General features: G+C 45.0%; 1 protein-coding gene across 2 annotated transcripts in view; it reads right to left on the bottom strand.

Annotated features, from left to right (window-relative positions):
* LOC127651444 (growth arrest-specific protein 6-like) overlaps positions 1 to 16,384 on the bottom strand; it is a 68,580-nt gene extending 52,196 nt beyond the window's left edge. For both annotated transcript variants that reach the window (XM_052137269.1, XM_052137268.1), the window contains exons 1-5: positions 16,299 to 16,384; positions 15,908 to 16,222; positions 15,539 to 15,699; positions 7,498 to 7,522; positions 7,292 to 7,354 (exon numbers count right to left, since the gene is read on the bottom strand). In XM_052137269.1, the coding sequence (XP_051993229.1) occupies positions 7,292 to 7,354; positions 7,498 to 7,522; positions 15,539 to 15,699; positions 15,908 to 15,968 (310 nt within the window). In that variant the 5' untranslated portion in view covers positions 15,969 to 16,222; positions 16,299 to 16,384. The remainder of the gene's footprint in view (positions 1 to 7,291; positions 7,355 to 7,497; positions 7,523 to 15,538; positions 15,700 to 15,907; positions 16,223 to 16,298) is intronic.
* Positions 16,385 to 21,236: the final 4,852 nt, after the last annotated feature.

Here is a 21,236-nt window from a genome sequence, read left to right on the forward strand (position 1 = left end):
GGCCGTGAAAGCCACGCTTTTTCTCTCTCTGTTTTTACATACAGTTAAAACGGCTGGGGCCATTTAATGCTATAACACCCATCGGGGAAGGCATTCTTTTCATCAGGGGGAAAAGACCCCGCAGAGACCACATCCTGCCCAAGCTGGGGGGAGGTGGGTTTTCAGGCCACATGTGGAACTGGCGCGGTCGTAGATCCTACCTAGCGAGGGAGGAGTTACTATAAAACACAGCGACCGGGGGGCAGAGGGGACTGCCCAAGGGAGACAAGGGTCCGCCGGCAGGGGGACCGTACTGCAGAAAATACACACAGAGGGATTAATCTGAGATGGCAAAACTCAGTGGAAAACCTATTCTGCTCATAGTTTGTGCTCAAACCCGCAAGGTGGCAGACACGGCCTGGGTCTGATAGGCCAGCCATGGCATTGACGACCCAGTGGGCAACCTCTGCTGGAGACTGCGCCCCTTTCCGCTGTCTGCCACAGCGAACAACGAGCTGCACAGAACATCTAAAGCTCTGCATGTAGTTCACATAGGTATGCAAAGCACGCACTGGACACACCAACAATAAGGCTGGGTCTGCCTCCTCCTGGGGCAGCTTGCAGGTTCACTACCTCTGAGAGAGTCGTAGGAACCTTGGGCACATAGCCTGGTCGAGGTCTTAGGATGACGTGAGCATCTGCCGCACCGGACTCCAGGCAAGAGTCGCTGACAGAGAATGGTCGCAGGTCCCCAACCCTCTTGATGGAAGCAAGCACAATCAGAAGTGAGCACAATCAGGAGGCCCGTCTTCAAAGAGATTGCTCCAAGCTCGACTGACTCTAGTGGCTCGAAAGGGGGTCTTTGAAGGCCCGAAAGGACCACATGTTGGGAACAGGCATGGCCTGGGAGGGTTCAGCCTCCGGGTGCCTCTAAGGAACCTGATGATCAGGTCGTGCTTCCCTAAGGACTTGCTTTCCACTGCATTGCGGTGAGCTGACATGGCAGCTACATAGACCTTCAAGGTGGAAGGTGACAACCTCCCCTCCAGCCTCTCCTGCAGACATGAGAGCACTGACCTGACTGCACATCTCTGCGGGTCTTCAGATAAGGAAGAACACCAATTCGCGAACAAGCGCCACTTCGGGCATAAAGCTGCCTGGTAGGGGGTGCTCTGGCTTGTTTGACCGTGTCTACGACAGCAGGTGGTAGGCCACTTGGATCTTCTGCAGTCCGTCCAAGGGCCAGACATGGAGGTTCCAGAGGTCTGGACGTAGATGCCAGAGGATGCCCAGTCCCTGAGAAAGAAAGTCCCTTCTCAGGGGAATCTGCAAGGGAGGTGCAGTCGTGACGAGCATAAGATCAGAGAACCAAGTCCAAGTGGGCCAATAGGGGGCCACTAGGGTGACTTGTTCCTCATCCTCCCATTTGCTCAGCCCCCGGGGCCAGCTATGTGCCAGTGCATCTGTCCTGAGGGAAGCCTCCATTAGGGAGTACTAGAACGGGAAGTGGGAGGTCTTTTGTGAAGCAAACTGTCCACCTGTGCTTTGCCGAACCGCTCTCAAATCAGCTGGACTACCTGAGGATGGTAGTCTCCGCTGAGAGAGATGGCTGGCGAGTTGTGACATGTGACGAGAGTGTACGCCACCTTGGCGATTTATGTACACCACCGACGTGGTGCTGTCTGAACGGATCAAGATGTGCTTGCCCTGGACCAGTGGGAGAGACCTCCGCAAGGCAAAAAGTACAGCCAACAACTCTAGGCAGATGACGTGCCCGTTGCACATGGCACCCCAACCCAGTTTGGAGGTGTCTGTGGTGACCACGACGCATCTGGACAACTGCTGTAGGGGGACTCCTGTCTAAGTCTGTCTAAGGGCAGAAAGAGGTGATGAACACACGGTATGTGCCACGGCGCCATGCCCATCTCGGGAATCAAGTCTGAAGCCAGTGCTGAAGCGGTCTCATATGCATCAACCCAAGCAGCACGGCCACTGCTGAGGATGTCATATGCCCCAGGAGCATCTGGTACCACTGCAGTGGACCCGATGTGCCTTGTCTGAGCGAACTTAGGCAGTTCAGCACCGGCTGGGTGTGCTTGCTTTTGTGGCACGCTGTTGTTAAGACTGAGTCTAACTCCATGCCGAGAAAAGAGATGCTCTGAACCGGGGAGAGCTTGTTTTTTTCCCAGTGGACCTGAAGCCCTAGACGGCTGAGGTGCCTGAGCACCTAGTCCCTGTGAGTGCACAGAGACTCTCGAGAGTGAGCTAGAATCAGCCAGTCCTTGAGGAAATCACCTCTGCAGCCTTCATGAAGACGTGAGGGGACAGGGATGTGCCGAAAGGGAGGACATGGTACTAGGCCTTCGGATGCGAAACGTAGGAAGGGTCTGTGCAGAGGCAAAGATGAGACGTGAAAGTACGCATCCTTCAGGTCTACCGCTAGACACACGTTAGAATAAGTTTCCACGTGAGCACCTTTGAATGGAGTCTGTGTGATGCCCAGTTCAGAACTCACAGGTCCAAGATTGGCCGCCACGCACCGCCTGTCTTGGGTATGATGAAGTGAGGACTGTAGAACACTGGCTTCATCTCGGCTGGCTCGATCGCATCCCTGTGGGGAGAGTGCCTGGCGAGCAAAATCGCGTAGCTGAGTCTTGGCCAGCCAGCGCAATGGGTTGGAAGCATAAGCTACATGTCCAAGCTCCGAGCGGGGGGGCACTAAGGGGACAATCACGAATTACGTGCTTTGCAGCGGGGGGAGCAGGTAATATTATGTCGGGGAGCAAAGTTGCATCCCAAAACAGTTGTGCTGAGAAAAAAACTCAAAGCACTTACCTTGCTCCGTGTACCCACTGGAGGAGGAGGTCCTATGGAAGCATCCTCTAGACTCGTCAGAACCGGTCCGCCGGGAGTCTACAGTCAAAGGTGTGGAGGCGAGGGGACCACGTCCATGGTGCTGTGACTGTAGGTGTTTGGAGACAGCTTGAGGGGCCGCTCTGCTGTGGAGGGTAGTGAGAGCGGAGGAGCGAGGAAGCCATTTTCGGGCAGTAAAATGTCGAAGCGCTCAGGGGCATGGAATGCACTGGAGTGCAGAGAAGGGAGAAAGTTGCTGGTAACGCACCGTAGGATCCAACAGCAATGCTCTTAGAGGCGAGTGGAACAGTAGTGGAACACCAGCTTGCTGAATACATGCAAATTCTGTATGCCAATTTCTCATTGGCCTTTTCTCAAGTTCAGAGGTAACCGAGGCCTTCAAGAAGGATCCCTAGTGTCGCTTCAATCGAAACAACATCGAGTGAGCGACAGATGGGGAATGTGGGAATTTCGCACACTGTGAACACGGAATGTGCGGGGATACTTAAAATGTTGCAAAATACGTTAAATCCCATTCATGAAGTTTTTTTCCACACATTGGTAATAGCTGCTGCTAAGACACTTGGAAAAGAGTGAGGACAGTGCTAGGAGAGTGCGCTTGGTATCTGCACGATCTTGTGCGTGCACGCATCTGTGCTTTGGCGCGTGCAGTATATTGTGCATTTGCGAGTCTTTGCGAAATAAATATACTCACGCTCACTCCTCGGTTAGAAGACTTCGTATGCTCAGTGAAATGTTTGTGCTCTCTCGCTTGTTGTTTGTTTGCACTAATATTATAAATGCAGCACTGGCCCGATCGGGCAAGTGACAGTTCTAGCAACTGGCCCGAGTCTATCACACTGGCCCCGGGCCATCGGGCAGTCCTTATTGTCGAGCCCTGCATTGTGGTTAAAAAATGTGATGATACACATTGTGGAGATTTTATCTTAGTTTTTTCAAGCGTCTGTATCCAGTTTGCGCAATGTCCTATGTAACGGGGGAATACATACAGAAATCGCTACTAAATTACTAGCTGAATCTGTGAGAACTGAAAGTGAAACCATGTAAGTGAATGTAATACAGGGAATGGGAGAGAGAAGTGCCTGTTTAGCAAGAGGGATCTGATGTCCATCTAATGCGCAAGATCGAGTGATCTGCTTTGACTGCGTGAGAGAAAATATTTAAGTTATAAATATATAAAAGTTTACAGAGGTTTTATGATATGCATATGAGTGCAATATTAATTTTCTTAATATAGTACTGAATATGTAAACTCAGCAAAAAAAAGAAACGTCCTCTCACGTTCAACTGCTTTTATTTTCAGCAAACTTAACATGTGTAAACATTTGTGTGAACATAAAAAGATTCAACAGCTAAGACATAAACTGAACAAGTTTCACGACATGTGACTAATAGAAATGGATTAGACTAATGTCTTACTGAACAAAGTATAGCTCTGAGATTGCCTGCAAATGACAACAAGCTCAGACCAATGATGCTGTGACACACCACCCCAGACTATGATGGACCCTCCATCTCTAAATCGATCCCACTCCAGTGAACAGGCCTCGGTGTAACGCTCATTCCATCGACGATAAACACAAGACCAACCATCACCCCTAGTGAGACAGAACCGCAACTTGTCAGTGAAGACCACTTTTTGCCAGTCCTGTCTGGTCAAGCGAAGGTGGGTTTGTGCCCATAGGCGACACTGTTGCCGGTGATGTCTGGTAAGGACCTGCCTTACAACAGGCCTACAAGCCCTCAGTCCAGCCTCTCTCAGCCTATTGCAGACAGTCGGAGCACTGATGGAGGGATTGTTTGTTCCTGTTGTAACTCAGGCTGTTGTTGCCATCCTATACATGTCCCGCAGGTGTGATATTCGGATGTACCAATCTGTGCAGGTGTGGTTACACGTGGTCTGTCACTGCGAGGACAATCAGCTGACCTTCCTGTCTCCCTGTAGTCTGTCTTAGGCGTCTCACAGTACAGACATTGCAATTTATTGTCCTGGTCACATCTGCAGTCCTCATGCCTCCATGCAGTATGCCTAAGGCATGTTCACACAGATGAGCAGGGACACAGGGCATCTTTCTTTTGGTATTTTTCAGATTCATAAGGTCTCTTTAGTGTCTTAATTTTTCATAACTGTGACCTAAATTGCCTACCGTCTGTAAGCCGCTATTGTCCTAAAGACCGTTCCACAGGTGCTTGTTCAATAATTGTTTAAAGGTTCATTGAACATGCATGGAAAACACTTTACAATAAAGATCTGTAAATTTATTTGGATTTTTGCAAATTAATCTTTAAAATACAGTGTCCTGAAAAAGGGAGGTTTCTTTTTTTGCTGAGTTTATAATAATCCTATTATATTTCAAATGATATGTCTGATGTTAGTTCATCAGTACATTTCAGTAGAGAACTAAGTATGGACATTATTTAACTAGATAAGCATGCACTTCCATTAAATATGTATTTTTGAAGAGAATATTTAGATGTAATCAGAGACAATATTATTTTTGAAAAATACAGCTTTAATTTAAAATATTTAAAATGCATGCCAAGGAGCCGCCGTAGGTCAGACTGATGGGTCCAGCACATCTCACACATGCTCAATCGGATTGAGATCTGGGGAATCTGGAAGCCAGGGAAACACCTTGAACTCTTCATCATGTTCCCCAAACCATTCCCGAACAAAGTGTGCAGTGTGGCAGGGCGCATTATCCTGCAGAAAGAGGCCACTGCCATGAAGGGGTGTCTGTTACGATGTTTAGGTACGTGGAACATGTCAAACTGACATCCACATGAATGGCTGGACACAGGGTTTCCCAGCAGAATATTGCCCAGATCATCACAAGTCTTGCCACAGTGCATTCTGAAGCCATCACTTCTGTCCACATGATGTAAAAGAAAACAGGACTCTTCGGACCAGGCAACCTTCTTCCACTGTTCCAAGGTCCAGTACCGACGCTCACATGCCCATTGTAGGCACTTTCAATGGTAGACAGAGGTCATCATGGGCACTTTGACCATCTGCGGCTATGCAGCCCCATACGCAGCAGGGTGCGATGCACTGTGTGTTGTGACACATTCTGGCCATAACCATCATTCAAATTTTCTGTGCGAAAGTAGACCTTTTGTCGGTTCATCCCAGATGGGATAGCCTTCGTTGCCCTTGCACACCAATGAGCCTTGGGTGCCCAACACCCTGTCGCCGGTTTGTTGTTTCTCCCTCCTCAGACCACTGTCGGTTGGTGCTGACCAGGAGTACCCCACAAGCCTTGCCATTTCAGAGATGCTCTGACCCAGTCGACTGGCCATAACAATTTTTCCCTTGTCGAAGTCCCTCAGGTCTGCACTCCTGCCCATTTCTCCTGCATCCAACATGTTGACTACGAGAACTGATTGTTCACTTGACATCTAATCTACTTAGACCTTGACATGTGGCCTTGATAAGACATGATCAATGTTATTCGCTTCACCTGTGAGTGGTCATAATGTTTTGGCTAATCTCTGTATGTATGTATCTTTATTCCATATTTTCAGCAAAGCTAATTAATAGCTAATATTTCCATTTGACCCTGTTCCATTGGGTCTTTTCTAGGCTGATTACATCTCAGATGGATCATATAGAACTATTAATAGCAGTGCTAAATTTTAAATGTTTTGCATATGTCTTTAAAGTAATAATGATAATAATAAAACGTTCAATCGTAACTTTTCTTGATTCAGGCATAGTTTAAAGAATCGTCAACTGAAACGAACCGTGAGCGCAGTATCGTGAACCAAACCAAATCATGAGATGAATGAACAGTTACACCCCTAGTGGTTGATGATTTTAACCAATCAGAGATATGTCAATTATGATTTTTGTCATAATCGTGCAGCCCTAAGTTTACCCATGGACAGAAAGGCCTTCTGTTGTCATGTGACAACAAAATCATTAGACAGAGAGGAGTTCTGTAGACCCTGATCTATACATCAGTCTCTGCAGTCTCTCCTCTCAAATATATTTATGAAGAGTCAAACAGTAACTGTGTGTTCTTCAGCTCAATGTCAGTTTAAAGTGTCACAGGCATCTCATGTGTTTGCTGAAAGTGCTTGATCAGTCTGCGCACACCCAGCCATCAGGAAAGAGAGAGAAAGAGCTGCAGATACACATCAGCACTCTCTCCCTCTCTCTCTCTCTCTCTCTCTCTAACTCTCTAACATGGTGTCTGGCTGGACACAAACGGGCCAATCACAGTACAGCATTGTAAGCCAGCTGAGGGTGCATCCAAATCAGCAGACTAGTGTAGCGCAGGACGAGCCTCCTACAGACGTCAGTGCAACGTAATGGTTAGAGTGCAACCATGCGTCACACACACTCTCTAGAGGGGCTTCATTCATTTTTAGAGGGTCTCACAGACATACAGACAGACAGACAGACAGACAGACAGACAGGTGCATGTTCACTCACTGTGGATGCAGGTGATCAGATCATGTTTCTTCTTCTCAGAGTCACCAAACTTCTCTATACAAACTGTAGGAAAATCAAATCTAAATTAGGATCAACTGAAGACTTAAGCACATGATACACTTCATATAATACAGGTTATATTGTAGCCATTTATAAATAAAACCATAAAAACACTGAGAAAAGAGTTAAAACACTGCATGACTCACCCAGATACTTTGGGTAGAAATATTCCTGTGAATGAGAGAAAGTACTGATGAGAAATGTTTGATCAATTGATTTATCACAGTAAAGCTGGCTTTGACAATTAATTATAGTGAACTGAAGTGTAATTAGAGCAGATTTTAGGACCCAGGAAGCACATTATAATGGTTGAACCCAGAAAAGACGGTGAGGTATGAGAGTGTTTGAATCTGCCTGTGATCTGTTGTGTCAAGACATGTTCAGCTCATGTTTGTGTTTCATAGATGTGTGATAACTTTCCCTATAAACATGCATTTATCTAGTTTACGAGGACATATCAAAGACAGTTATTGTTTCATATAAATGTATAACTAACTATAGACTCGTTTAGGGAGTGGTGCAGGGAGATGGGCGGGGTGGTGGCGTTTGAGGAGATTTAGAAGGCTGGGGAAATGGGATTTGTTTGTCAGTAAGTGGGGGGATTATTTGGCTTTGTAGTTTAGTTGGCTATGTGTATTATTGTTGTTGTTTGAAAGTATATATGTAAAAGGATTAATGAAAAGGAGGCGGCGAGAACCGGCTTGACAATATAAATAATAGTTTAATAAAAAACTTAAATCTGTAAACCGTAAATCTCTCTCTCTGTCCCACGGCAGTCACCAGTTGGCCTTGATTAGCCTGATTAGGGGCTGGGTGTGTGAAATTACGACCCGGCCCCATCCTCCCTTGTTCTCTCAGGCCGGGGAGCCCCCCGGCATGACATACACCCCCACCCCTCACCCCCCCCTTTCCCTGGGTCTGCTGACAGGTCATCCCCATCTACCTGGATGAGGGAGGGGACATAGGGAAAAAAAAGTGGCACCTACACACCGTAACGGCGATCGTGCCAAATTACCAAAACCATTTTAAAAAGAGAGGGAAAGGCCAACACAGAGCAGCAGTGGCAGAAAGAGAGGAGAGAAGAGAAAAAAAAACCACTTACTCGCCGGTTCTACGATACGCCATAGCTTGGTCCTCGGCCACTGCTCCAACCTCCAACGGACGACAGTTGCGCCTCCCCGGACGGATCGGAGGCAGTCTTCCGGCCCCTGGCAGACGGAATGCCTCACCGCGTTCTCGGAAAACAGAAGGGGTCTCCCCCGCCCCGGTCTCATACCCTGCCGCATTTTAGCGGCTGGAAGGGGTCTCCTCCACCCCTGGCAGTGGCTCTGACCGCTCCAGGCGGTCAGTTAGGAGCCCCTTCTCCCTTCGCGGTCGGCAGCCGTTCGTCCGCTCTCAGGCAGCTGGGCTCCTCCGTCCTCCGGCGGATGGCTGGTAGTGGCGAGGACTCTACAACAGCGCATCTATCCTCCTTCCCATGTTTCAGCACCAGTGTAAGGGGATTAATGGAAAGGAGGAGGCAAGAACCGGCTTGACAATATAAATAATAGTTTAGTAAAAAACTTAAACAAAAAGACAAACACACAAAGGTGTTGGACAGCTGTCCGTAAATCTCTCTCTCTGTCCCACTGCAGTCTCCAGTTGCCATTTATCCCTCTCTGAGGCTTGATTAGTGGGGATGTTCTGAGGGAGGGGTTTAATATGAATAATTGATTCCGTATTTTATGTTGTATGTTTTATGATTAGAATCAATAAAAATTGCAAATAACAACCACAAAAACTATAGATATAATATTAATCAAACAACAATATTGACGAGAAAAAAAAAAAAGGAATCACTTGGCTGGATAACTTCAGACGTGTTAAGCCCAATAAATCTCAATGAATGTTTTGCTTTTCAGACAAACTCTGACTGCATTGAATCTTTATTAATGTATATTGAATATAATAACGCAGTAAAAATTTTCACTGCGTGAAATACTACCATAGTTTAGTGTAATATTTGCCCACACATTGTTGTAATATACAGTATAGTATAGTACATTTACACCATATTATGGTATAATATAGTATTTGCCACATAATAAAATAGTATACTATTTACCCCCATAGTATAGTATTTTCCTACATACTCTACAGTATAATATAATACAGTATTTAACCCCATAGTATAGCCTAGAGTTAGCCACATCCTCTGTATTTTGGTATATTTACCCCATAGAATAGTATAGTATTTGCCCACATACTATTGTACTATACAGTATAGTACATTTACACCATACCATGGTATAATATAGTATTTGCCACATACTCAAAACATTTTTATAATATTTACCCCCATACTCTATAGTATAATATAGTATAATACAGTATTTACCCCTATAGTATAGCCTAGAATGTGTCACATCCTCTATAGTTTAGTATATTTACCCCCATAGTATAGTATAGTATTTCCCCACATACTATAATTCTTTAAAATATAGTATATTTATACCATACTACAGTATAGACTAGTATTCACACAAATACTACAGCATACAGCACACACCCACTCTTTTGTGCAGAGAACTATGCAGATGACTTTACTCTTCCTCTGTCCCTTTCCAGGCATGTTAATATCCTTGCAGTATACTGTCATTTAAGAGCATAAATGACAGCAAATGATTGGGACCCCAGTGACCTCTCATGTGGGTTTCAAATGCAGTCGCTCCAGTCAGTCACAAGTAGATCAATGTCACTTCATCTGAAGATGAAGATGCATTACATGCGGACCTGCCAGACATCGCAATAAAGTCAGAGCAGCCCTTAAACCTGTTTCATACAGCATACTTCCAGATGGGCTGCAGCGGCTGTAAGTAACCTGGTAACCAGCGTGCTGACTCACTCAGACTGCAGTGAGAAAACTGCATTGTCAGAGATGCAGGTCGCACGCTCACAGTGAATAATGCATGCAGGGAATGGAAATCCAACTGCCATCATGCTGGGAATGAGGCAGCAGCACGCAAACCTTACAAACATGCTAAAAGAGACACTCTTTGCATCATCTTGAATCACCTGTACATTAAACGCACGCACATTACCTCATGCATTTGAAGGGTTAGTTCACCCTAAAATGAAAATGATGTCATCATTTGCTGAATGACTTTCATCACTTTAAATGTATCTTTTTCCCATTCAGTGAAAGTGAATGGTGACTGAGACAAACATTCTAACATCTCCTTTGGTTTTCCACGGAAGAAAAGTCATGCAAGTTTGGAACAACATGAGGGTGAGTAAATGATGACATACTTTTCAGTTTTGGGTGAACTTAAAGCTCTTAATCGTTTAATCTTGGCTAGTCTTTCCATATCCACATTTTCTCTTGTTTTGCTCTCATTATGTTCTTATGAGAGCAATAGGTATGCATTCTTGCACTCTATAAAAGAAAAGCAGATTCCAGAAATTCTCATGGTCATGCTAACAATTGATATTATTACAGTACTGATACTCAGTCATACTACTAATCTTTCTTCGAGGTGAACATACAGCACTCCAGTATGCTTTCTTAAAAAACGCTCAATCTACATTCATATTTTAACCTTATTTGCAGATCAAAGTGGCTTAAATCTAATCTGTGCAATCATGAGTTTTTAAGATGGTTCACATTTGCAAAATGAGCTTGTTACTGTTTCATGATTTCAGACAAACAATACGCCACACTGGAATTTATTCTGTATCAAAAACACATTCCAGTGTTCGCCAGTCAATGCGATGAACACAGCCCCTCATGGACCAATCAAAAACACAACAGACAGAATGACTCATTTGCATACAAAATACCCTTGAGGTTATAAGGGCAAATATTAGCATCCAGTGCAGTGTTATTTATATAAACAGCATACAGCCCCATGTGAAAATATGACAGTAATATAGCATCAATACAGTCTGTGCCTGAAGATGGATGATTGATTTTCTCATAAAATAGGGTAAAGTTGGATACTTTTTGACATGGATATTACATATTTATTAGGGCTGCGCAATTTGGGGAAAATGTCATATTGCGATTGAGTTTAATATTGCGATAGCGATATATAAACAAATGGTATCATGAGACAACTTGTTTGGTTATCAAGGAAAATGCACAAATAGATTACTGATAATGCTGAAATGTGTATTTTTCAACTCAGACTTACAAACTAGCAACAACAACAACTATAAATGCACAGTGTTTTCAAATTTAAATAATATCTTTGCATTACTGCAAAGATATTATTAAGCAGGATGTAAAATATACTTTGTATAAACTCCTTTGAAAAGGAAACTGGATATAAAAGTGTGGTTCACTCAAACCACTAAAACTGTTGTTGTTGTTGTTGTTCTTCTTGTTGTTGTTATGCATGTATGTATATATATATATTAGTGTTGTCAAAAATACCAGAACCCCAGTACCAAGTCGGTACTCAAACCAAAAATTATTTACGATACCAGAATTTCTGAAGGTACCGGGGTACAGAGTACCGGGTCTACCCGGTACTCATGCAGAGTCGGGAACTTTTGACGCTCACAACAAGCAAAAGATTGCGGCAAGCAAAGTAGCTGCTGCTGCGGAGTCTCAACTGAATCTTGTCGAAAAGTGGAAAAAGGTTTGGAAATTCTTTGTATTTGATGCTGATGAAAAGGGAAACATCATAGATCAGCAAAAATCTATTTGTAAATGCTGCTTTCGCAATTTTCTGATGAAAGGAGTGAACACATCAAACTTAATAAAGCGCCTGAAAGACAGACACCCGGATTTATTCAAGCAACTAAAGCAGGTGAGTTTAAAAGCATATTATCATTTGTATTAGGGCTGAAACATTTAGCCGACATCATCGAAAATAAAAAATTTACGAGAAAAATGTTCGTTGTCGACTAGTCGTTCGATCTCATTTAACGTAACATGAAATCACTGTAACGATGACGCGTGAGAGCAGCAGTTCACGCCTGATGGAGGAAGAATTACACAGATCAGTCCAGATGCACTCTAAACTTTCACAGTTTATTTTATGTAGATCCCAAAGTATTAGGGAATTATATATAAAAAAAAAGTACATTCTGAAGTATGTACCATTGTGGAATAAGTGGAGCCGGAGCTCTTTAAAAGAAACATACCGGCGTTAAATTTTAAATGCAGTAAAATTTAATGTGTTATTGCTTTATTAAAGTTAATATAATACAGAAGCAGGTCATGTTAATAACTATAAACTCAGAAACTGGCATTTCTCTGTGTGGTCGGTGCCTCTTCTATGAGTTGCGCGAATGTCCCGATCTAAGGGGGAGAGATTGAAACTGCATCCGGCTGAGAGAGACTCCGCCTCGGGGATGCACACCCCTCTAGCGCGCACGCTAAATGCAGCTAGATTATAACTTATTTAATCATAATATCTATATACATGTTCATATGCATTTCTTATCATGAAGAAAAATGGCAAAATGCAGCTTTATTAATAAGAGAGCACTTTGCACATTAGTTTGGAAATTGTTTTTTATTCATTCTATTTTATACTTGTTTATTTAGGTTTTGTTTTTTAGTACTTGGTAAAAACTTAAATTAAAAGTTGCAAAAGTTGAAGCAAATCTTATATAAGTGTTCAAAAATTCTTTAAGCATACATTGTTCAGTTATATAATATATTTAAATTAAAGTTTTGCTCAATGGCATATTTTTGTTCTTAGTTCTGCTGCTAATGTTTTGTAGACTTTGTTATTAAAAGAGTGTTTAATAACCTGTTTTTGTGTTTTGCTTTGGTACCGAAAATGGTATCGAGTACCGTGAAATTTCACTGGTATTGGTACCGACAACTGAAATTTTGGTACCGTGACAACACTAATAAATAAATATATATACACACACACACAAACACACACACATTTTATTGTTGTTGCAATTTTAGTGTTATTTTTCACATAAGATTGATCTTATCATGATGATCTCATGATGATGACATTGCAAGCTGCAGACAGCGGCGGGGGTGAGAGACGAGAGTCTCCATGTTAGAGTGCTCATCGGCCGGCGGAACTTTAAATCTCCCGTTCTTGACTCCCACTCAGATTGTGTCTCTTCTGAGACTGGTTGAAGCAGCTCGGACCGCACAGCGAATGACAGTTTTGGAGTTGTGCTTATTTACATGTTACGCTCCCGTATTATATAAACTTTAATTATTGACGAAATAAAGACATATCGCCAAGCTGTGATCTGTGTTTCTGTGTTATTTTTTCTGACCACCAGTTCAGTGTCGGTCTGCTTGGCATCTATCTCCACGCTGAGCACCGGAAACTCACATGACCACACGTGCCACTCCCTAAACTAAGACTGATTGGTCATCTTTTTATTAGCGGTGTAGAAAATGGGCAAACAGCTCTCAGAGAGAATGGACTGTCAAGTCCACACATGCACTTATTTGTTTAATAAAATCGCAGCATTTGTCATCAAATAATCGCACAGGCTGACATCACAATTGCGATATTTATGAATATTCACAGGTATATATTCACTTAAACAACTAAAACTGAATTTGGGTGGCTATATAAAATATAAATAATAAACTAAAACTTAACTTACAGTATAAGAAAATTAACAAACTGTGCAGTTTGAACTGAATATGGGTGGTTATGTATAAATATATTTGAATATTCAGGAGTAGGCTGATGCAAATTATTGATGCGATTAAATTGATACATAGTTCAAAATCAAATTTCAAGTTGCAAATAGCTTTAAAACAAAAAAAAAACTCCAATGTCTGGTTCTATAGAGTCTATAGAATAATAAAATAGTCAAGTAGCAGTTAATCTGGATTTACCACAAACACTGCTACCAAACAACATATTCGAGAACACCATCGAGTGCACACTTACTAGGGCATGAAAATGCTAAACAAAATCATTACATTTCCCTCACAAAAGGTCAATCAGACACGAATGATCAATGATTATTGCTGTAAATCTGAAGTTTATCAACTAAACCAGCTGCCAATTCAGCTTATTATAAGCGAATTTGCCCATGTTTTTTCAGAAAGTCGCTTGTGTATGGTCGGACACAGTTTACGTATTTTAGGGCTTATTTTCAGTATTCAGTCTGTGAATATTCACATCCACCACTAATATCAGTTGTAAAATACTCCTGCCTACTGTTCAAGCTGCACTCTACATACAGCTAGAGGAAGATTAAAAACCGACAAGCACAGAACTCTTATTCTCGCGCATATTCACGCCTCACCTCGTAAACTGGATCAGCAGGTAAAACCAGAAACAAAGAGGTAAAAAAAAAGTCTTCACTGGATGACTTTTTTATGTGCAACAATACGTTTGTCATAATTAATTATGCATTTGATCAGTTACAATATTAGATTACCAAAAAAAGGTTTAATATTTTGTTGATTCATGGATTTTTCTTTAGAAATTTGCTTTTTTTTTGCTGGATTGTGTTGAATAATTTACCACCTACCCTGTGCAACAGTCACTGGAGTAAAAAGTGTGACAGTTATCCCAAGTGTTCCCTATGAAATAAAAAAAATCTCCCAGGCCCCAGCTGTAAAACTATGGGTAGTATATATTTGACTTCCTTTTCCATCCCACGTTGCTTGTTTCTCTGGAAAAATCTGTCAACACTGAACTAAACCGCTTATTCACCACTCTTGCAGTAAACAGACAGAAGCAAATGGTAGTATGCAGTACAAGGACAGAAATGAATCACTGATAAGAAATATTCACTACTTTTTGCACTATACAGACATTACAAGGTAGTATGCAGTAGTTTGACAGCAGTAAATGGATGGTAATGGTATGGTAAATGCAGCGTACTGACAGATTTAAACAGAAATAACTAAGAAATATTTCATGACTTCACCAAATCGATCCAAGTAGTTTATCGAATCAACGAAACCGCTTATTCACTACTCTTGCAGTACAGAGTCAGCAGTAAATGGTAGTATACAGTATATGGACAGCTAAATGCATCACTGATACCGAATATTCGCTACTTTTCGCACTTAACAGACATTAGAAGGTAGTATGCAGTAGTTAGAATGCAGTAAATGGAAGTATGCAGCGTTCAGACAGATTCAAACAGAAACATTTAATTTGTTCACCACATCGATTAACCAAGTATTCGTCACTCTTGGCGTTTATATTGCAGTATGCGGACTGATGTAAATGCCAGCCGTACTCTTACCGTCTCCGGGTCATTCTCGAACACTTCTCTCGCCTCCTCTTTTGAGCACATCTCCTCCACACACTCCCGCTCCAAATGACCCTGTTTGGTCTCCTCAAACACCTGGTAAGCTCTTCTGTGTCTGCGGAGGAAATCATTCGCCTCCTCCCGCGACAAGGACACTGTAAGACGAACAGAAATCACAGAGAGGACGAGTGTGAAACTAACACCGCCTGAGATTTACTGCGAAGCACGACTGAATTTTCCTCATGTAAACTTCAGCGTTTCAAAGAGCACAGCAGTAAACCTATCGACTGTTCTTGACCTAAACTAATGTTATTACACTAGTGCACTACACACGAACAACCGTGTTGTTTACACTGTACTTACACTGCGAGGAGCCACAGATACATAGCAGGATCAAGCAGCAGCTCGACACAAACTCTCTCATGTTTCTGCGTCAAACTTTCACTCTTTCTGGATCAGATGCGTTCCCACGAGCAACTGCATTCAACCTAGATCACGAACACAAGCTTTTCTGCTGCACACTCAATCCTCTCTCTCTTTCCCCTCAGCTCTTCAGCGTCTCCCTCTCTCTCCAAACGTGAGCTGCAGATTCGACGGGGTGGAAAGTTGCAGCACGCTTTGCAGGGAGTTCCCAATGCAGATCTTTCTTCTGCTGGAGCAGATCCTCACTGCAGTATACTACACAAACCCAGAGTCAAGAAACTTATCAAAGACATGGTTCGCCCAAAATTAAGTTCTGTCATCATTTACTCACCCTTTTGACGTTCCAAACCTGCACGACTTCTGTGGAACACAAAAGGAGATGTTTAGAAGAACATTCATGCTGCCAGGGGTGGGGCCAGAAGGGTGGCACTGGGTGGCAGCTGGCATCCTAAAAATGAGCTTTGCCACCACACTTGCCTATGGAAGCCCAGGAGTGCCATTTACAAAAAAATGGAATAAGGAATAAATTATCAATCTATTAATTTGACAATAGAAATGTGAATAAATAAACCAATTTATAAATGGACAACTAAATAGACACATTTAAATGTGTTTATTTCATTAATGTTTTAAAATGTACTTAAATTTAGCAATAAAATTGCACATGTAACGAATGAGGCAGCGAGGAGACGCGGATCCAAATGCAGACTTTTATTAAAAAGGTAAACAGGCAAAACACAAAGGAAAAACCCTCGATGGGGAAACAAACATAAACGAGTAAACTCGGGCAGGAGAAACATTCCAGGCTTGACAACATACAACGACAGACAAGGAGAAAACAAGAAGCAGGGCTTAAATACACAGGGAGTGATGACTAAATTGGACACAGGTGAGAACAATGAACAAAATGGCAGTGATGATGACAGGTGGATACTGGGAAGTGTAGTTCTTTAACAATAGACTAGTGAGACACAGGGCAGACAGAGGAACGTGACATAGCCCCCCCTCAAAGGAACGGCTTCCAGACGCTCCTCAGAAAAAAGAAAAAAGGAAATACTCCAAACAAAAAATCATCAGGGAGCACAAGGGACAGATCAAGGGAGCACAAAGGGCAAACCGACAGATCAAGGAGGCACAGGGGGCAGGCAGGAAGTCCAAGGGGGCACAGAGGGCAGGCAGGACGTCCAAGGGGGCACAGAGGGCAGGCAGGACGTCCAAGGGGGCACAGAGGGCAAGGACAGGTTCAGGTGGTCTGGGAGCTGGCCACAGGGCAAGGATAGGTTCAGGAGGTCTGGGAGCTGGCCACAGGGCAAGGATAGGTTCAGGAGGCTTGGAAGTTGGCCACAGGGCAAGGACAGGTTTGGGGAACCTGGGGGGAGGCCACTGGACAGGGACTGGGTCAGGGGGCCTGGGAAGAGACCACAAGACAGGGGCCTGGGAGGAGGCCACAGGACAGGGGCCGGGTCAGGGGGCCTGGGAGGAGGCCACAGGACAGGGGCCGGGTCAGGGGGCCTGGGAGGAGGCCACAGGACAGGGGCCGGGTCAGGGGGCCTGGGAGGAGGCCACAAGATAGGGGCCGGGTCAGGAGGCTCAGGAGGTTCTGGGAGCCGAGCCGTAGGAGGCTCGAGAGGCGGAGCCGTAGGAAGCTCAGGAGGTGGAGCCCTAGAAAGCTCTGGAGTCTCTGGGAACAGAGCCGTAGGAGGCTCGGGAGGCTCTGGAGGCAGAGCCGCAGGAGGCCCAGGAGGCGGAGCCGCAGGAGGCCCAGGAGGCGGAGCCGCAGGAGGCCCGGGAGGCGGAGCTGAGGGAGGCTCTGGAGGCTCAGAGGCCTCAGGGGGTGGAGCCGTAGGAGGCTCAGGAGGCTCTGGGGGCGGAGCCGTAGGAGGCTCAGGAGGCGGAGCCGAGGGAGGCTCAGGAGGCGGAGCCGAGGGAGGCTCAGGAGGCGGAGCCGAGGGAGGCTCTGGAGGCTCAGAGGCCTCAGGGGGTGGAGCCGTGGGAGGCTCAGGAGGCAGAGCCAAGGGAGGAGGAACCATGGAAAGCTCGGGAGGCTCAGGGGGCGGAGCCGTGGGAGGCTCAGGAGGCAGAGCAGAGGGAGGCTCGAGAGGCGGAGCTGAGGGAGGTTCGAGAGGCGGAGCTGAGGGAGGTTCGAGAGGCGGAGCCGAGGGAGAAGGAACCATGGAAAGCTCAGGAGGCTCAGGGGGCAGAGCCGTGGGAGGCTCAGGAGGCAGAGCAGAGGGAGGCTCGAGAGGCGGAGCCCTGGGAATCTCGGGAGGAGGAGCCCTGGCAGACTCGAGAGACGAGAGATGGAGCCCTGGGAGGCGGAGTCCTAGGAGGCTTGGGAGGAGGAGCCCTGGGTGGCTCGAGAGGCTTGAGAGGCGAAGCTCTGGAAAGCTTGGAAGGCGGAGCTCTAGAAAGCTTGGAAGGCGGAGCTCTAGAAAGCTTGGAAGGCGGAGCTCGGAAGGCAGAGCTCTGGAAAGCTCAGGAAGCTCGGAAGGCAGAGCTCTGGAAAGCTCGGAAGGAGGAGCCCTGGGAGGCTCGAGGGGTGCTGGCTCTTGGACGGTCATGGCTACTGGTGCTGGCTCTTGGACGGTCATGGCTACTGGCGCTGGCTCTTGGACAGTCATGGCTACTGGCGCTGGCTCTTGGACGGTCATGGCTACTGGCGCTGGGACAGACAAGACCACAGGTGCTGGCTCAGGGACGGTCGAGGCTACAGGTGCTGGCTCACTGACGTCGGAGGCTACAGGCGCTGGCTCACTGACGTCGGAGGCGACAGGCGCTGGCTCACTGACGTCGGAGGCGACAGGCGCTGGCTCACTGACGTCGGAGGCGACAGGCGCTGGCTCACTGACGTCGGAGGCGACAGGCGCTGGCTCACTGACGTCGGAGGCGACAGGCGCTGGCTCACTGACGTCGGAGGCGACAGGCGCTGGCTCACTGACGTCGGAGGCGACAGGCGCTGGCTGGATGACCGTGGTATGCGTTGGCTTGGGTTCGCTGACCGTGGCTGACGAGGGCTCTGGCTCGCAGACCGGGGCAGGCGAGGGCTCTGGCTCGCAGACCGGGGCAGGCGAGGGCTCTGGCTCGCAGACCGGGGCAGGCGAGGGCTCTGGCTCGCAGACCGGGGCAGGCGAGGGCTCTGGCTCGCAGACCGGGGCAGGCGAGGGCTCTGGCTCGCAGACCGGGGCAGGCGAGGGCTCTGGCTCGCAGACCGGGGCAGGCGTGGAGTAGCAAGCAGAAGCTTCTGCCCTCCTCCTCCTCCTTCGGGCTGACGAGGTTGAGCGCGCTGGCGCAGGAGCAGAGGAAGCTGGGCACACCGGCTCTGGAGCGGACCAAGCTGGCAGCGTGGAGGTGTTGATTCCCATGGAGAGCACACCCGGGATCGAGAGGGGAGGTTGGTCAGCTGCGAACGTCGACAAGATTAGACCGACGTACTCCCGCCAGGTGTAACCCTCGATTCCGGGCGACTCTTGCCACCGGCAGTTAGGCAGGCCGACTCGGTACGTCGCTTACAGCGCTTACTCACTCCATCCGCCAATGCTGGTCACGGCGACAAAAAAGTAAGTGTATTCGCGGATCGACAGATCCGCTTGGGCCAGCTCATTGAAAAAAGCCGCTAGATCCATTGTTTGGTCTGTCGTTCTGTAACGAATGAGGCAGCGAGGAGACGCGGATCCAAATGCAGACTTTTATTAAAAAGGTAAACAGGCAAAACACAAAGGAAAAACCCTCGATGAGGAAACAAACATAAACGAGTAAACTCGGGCAGGAGAAACATTCCAGGCTTGACAACATACAACGACAGACAAGGAGAAAACAAGAAGCAGGGCTTAAATACACAGGGAGTGATGACTAAATTGGACACAGGTGAGAACAATGAACAAAATGGCAGTGATGATGACAGGTGGATACTGGGAAGTGTAGTTCTTTAACAACAGACTAGTGAGACACAGGGCAGACAACAGAGGAACGTGACAGCACATTAATGAGTCATTTTTAAATGCACCTTATAAATGGCGTTTTTAAAAAGCATTTGGCAGTTTCTTTTCTTCACCCATTTGCCAGTTACTTTTCTTTATTGTTTGAATTTTCCTTTTACCATTTGTCAATCCATACCATCTGAAGCCCAGGAGTGCTAATTAAAAAAGAATGAAGGAATAAATTATCAATCTGAAAATAAAAACTTGAATAAATAAATCAGTGTGTAAATGGACAAATAAATAAATTTTATAATAATAATAATAAATAATAATGTACTGAATGTTTAAAAATGTCATTATTTTTAACAATAAAATTGTGCTTTAATAAATCATATTAATTTATCTTTAAAATATAATTAAATGTAGCAATAAATGAGTGCTTTAATTAATCCTTCAAATGTACTTTTTAATGCACTTTAAAAGCACCTTTTAAATTGCATTTTAAAAAGTTATTTGCCGATGGCTTTTCTTTTTCGTTTTTCTTTTCTCCAATTGAGAATCGAGTTAAAAAAATGCCATTGGACTGTTGACTCGTGAGAGCAACCAATGAACTTTCGACTCAGTTATAAGACACACCCCTTCTCCCACGTGCCAATCGAAGAGAATGTAAGACGGCCTGTCATTGGACGATATCGAGGAGGTGTAGAAACACTTCAGAAACCTTTACTACAGCAGATGCAAATTGACATAAGCAAATGTCAGCCAATCGGTCCTGATTGACATAAAAAGTTACTCAAAATCAGTACTCATTTAAATTGATAGTAATTTACAGTAAAATATAAGAAGGTAATAAATAGAAAGTGAAAATAAATGGACAGTGAAAGTATAAAACCATTAAAAGAAGATGGTAACATTTGAAACCATGAAGTAATGAAACAAAGACTGAAATGTCTTTATACAGTGTGAATAATGTTTATTACAGTTTATGCTAAAGGAGATTGTTTTAAAGAGTTAGAGTGCAAAAAGGCAGAATGTGGGTTCACATTGGTCTGCTGTGTTGTCACTGTGATCAGCAAGTCTGTGGATCCAAGGGCTCTACAAGAAACATATTTTGGCAGCATATCAATTATAAATCCTGGGGGAAAGTACATGACTTAAAGACAGATATTAAGATCTTAAAATAGGCTACATACTCAGAATAACTGGAAGCCAAAGCAATAACATCATACAGAACTGGTGTGTGCTTATTCCCGTTTTATCCTAATTGTGAAAGACATAACAGCAGGGCCTAAAGCCACTGACACCTTGTCGTTTTGCACTCTTTATCAAACCTGTAGATGGTGTTGCAGTTT

The sequence above is a fragment of the Xyrauchen texanus genome, chromosome 11 (assembly GCF_025860055.1).
Source record: "Xyrauchen texanus isolate HMW12.3.18 chromosome 11, RBS_HiC_50CHRs, whole genome shotgun sequence".
NCBI lineage: Eukaryota > Metazoa > Chordata > Actinopteri > Cypriniformes > Catostomidae > Xyrauchen > Xyrauchen texanus.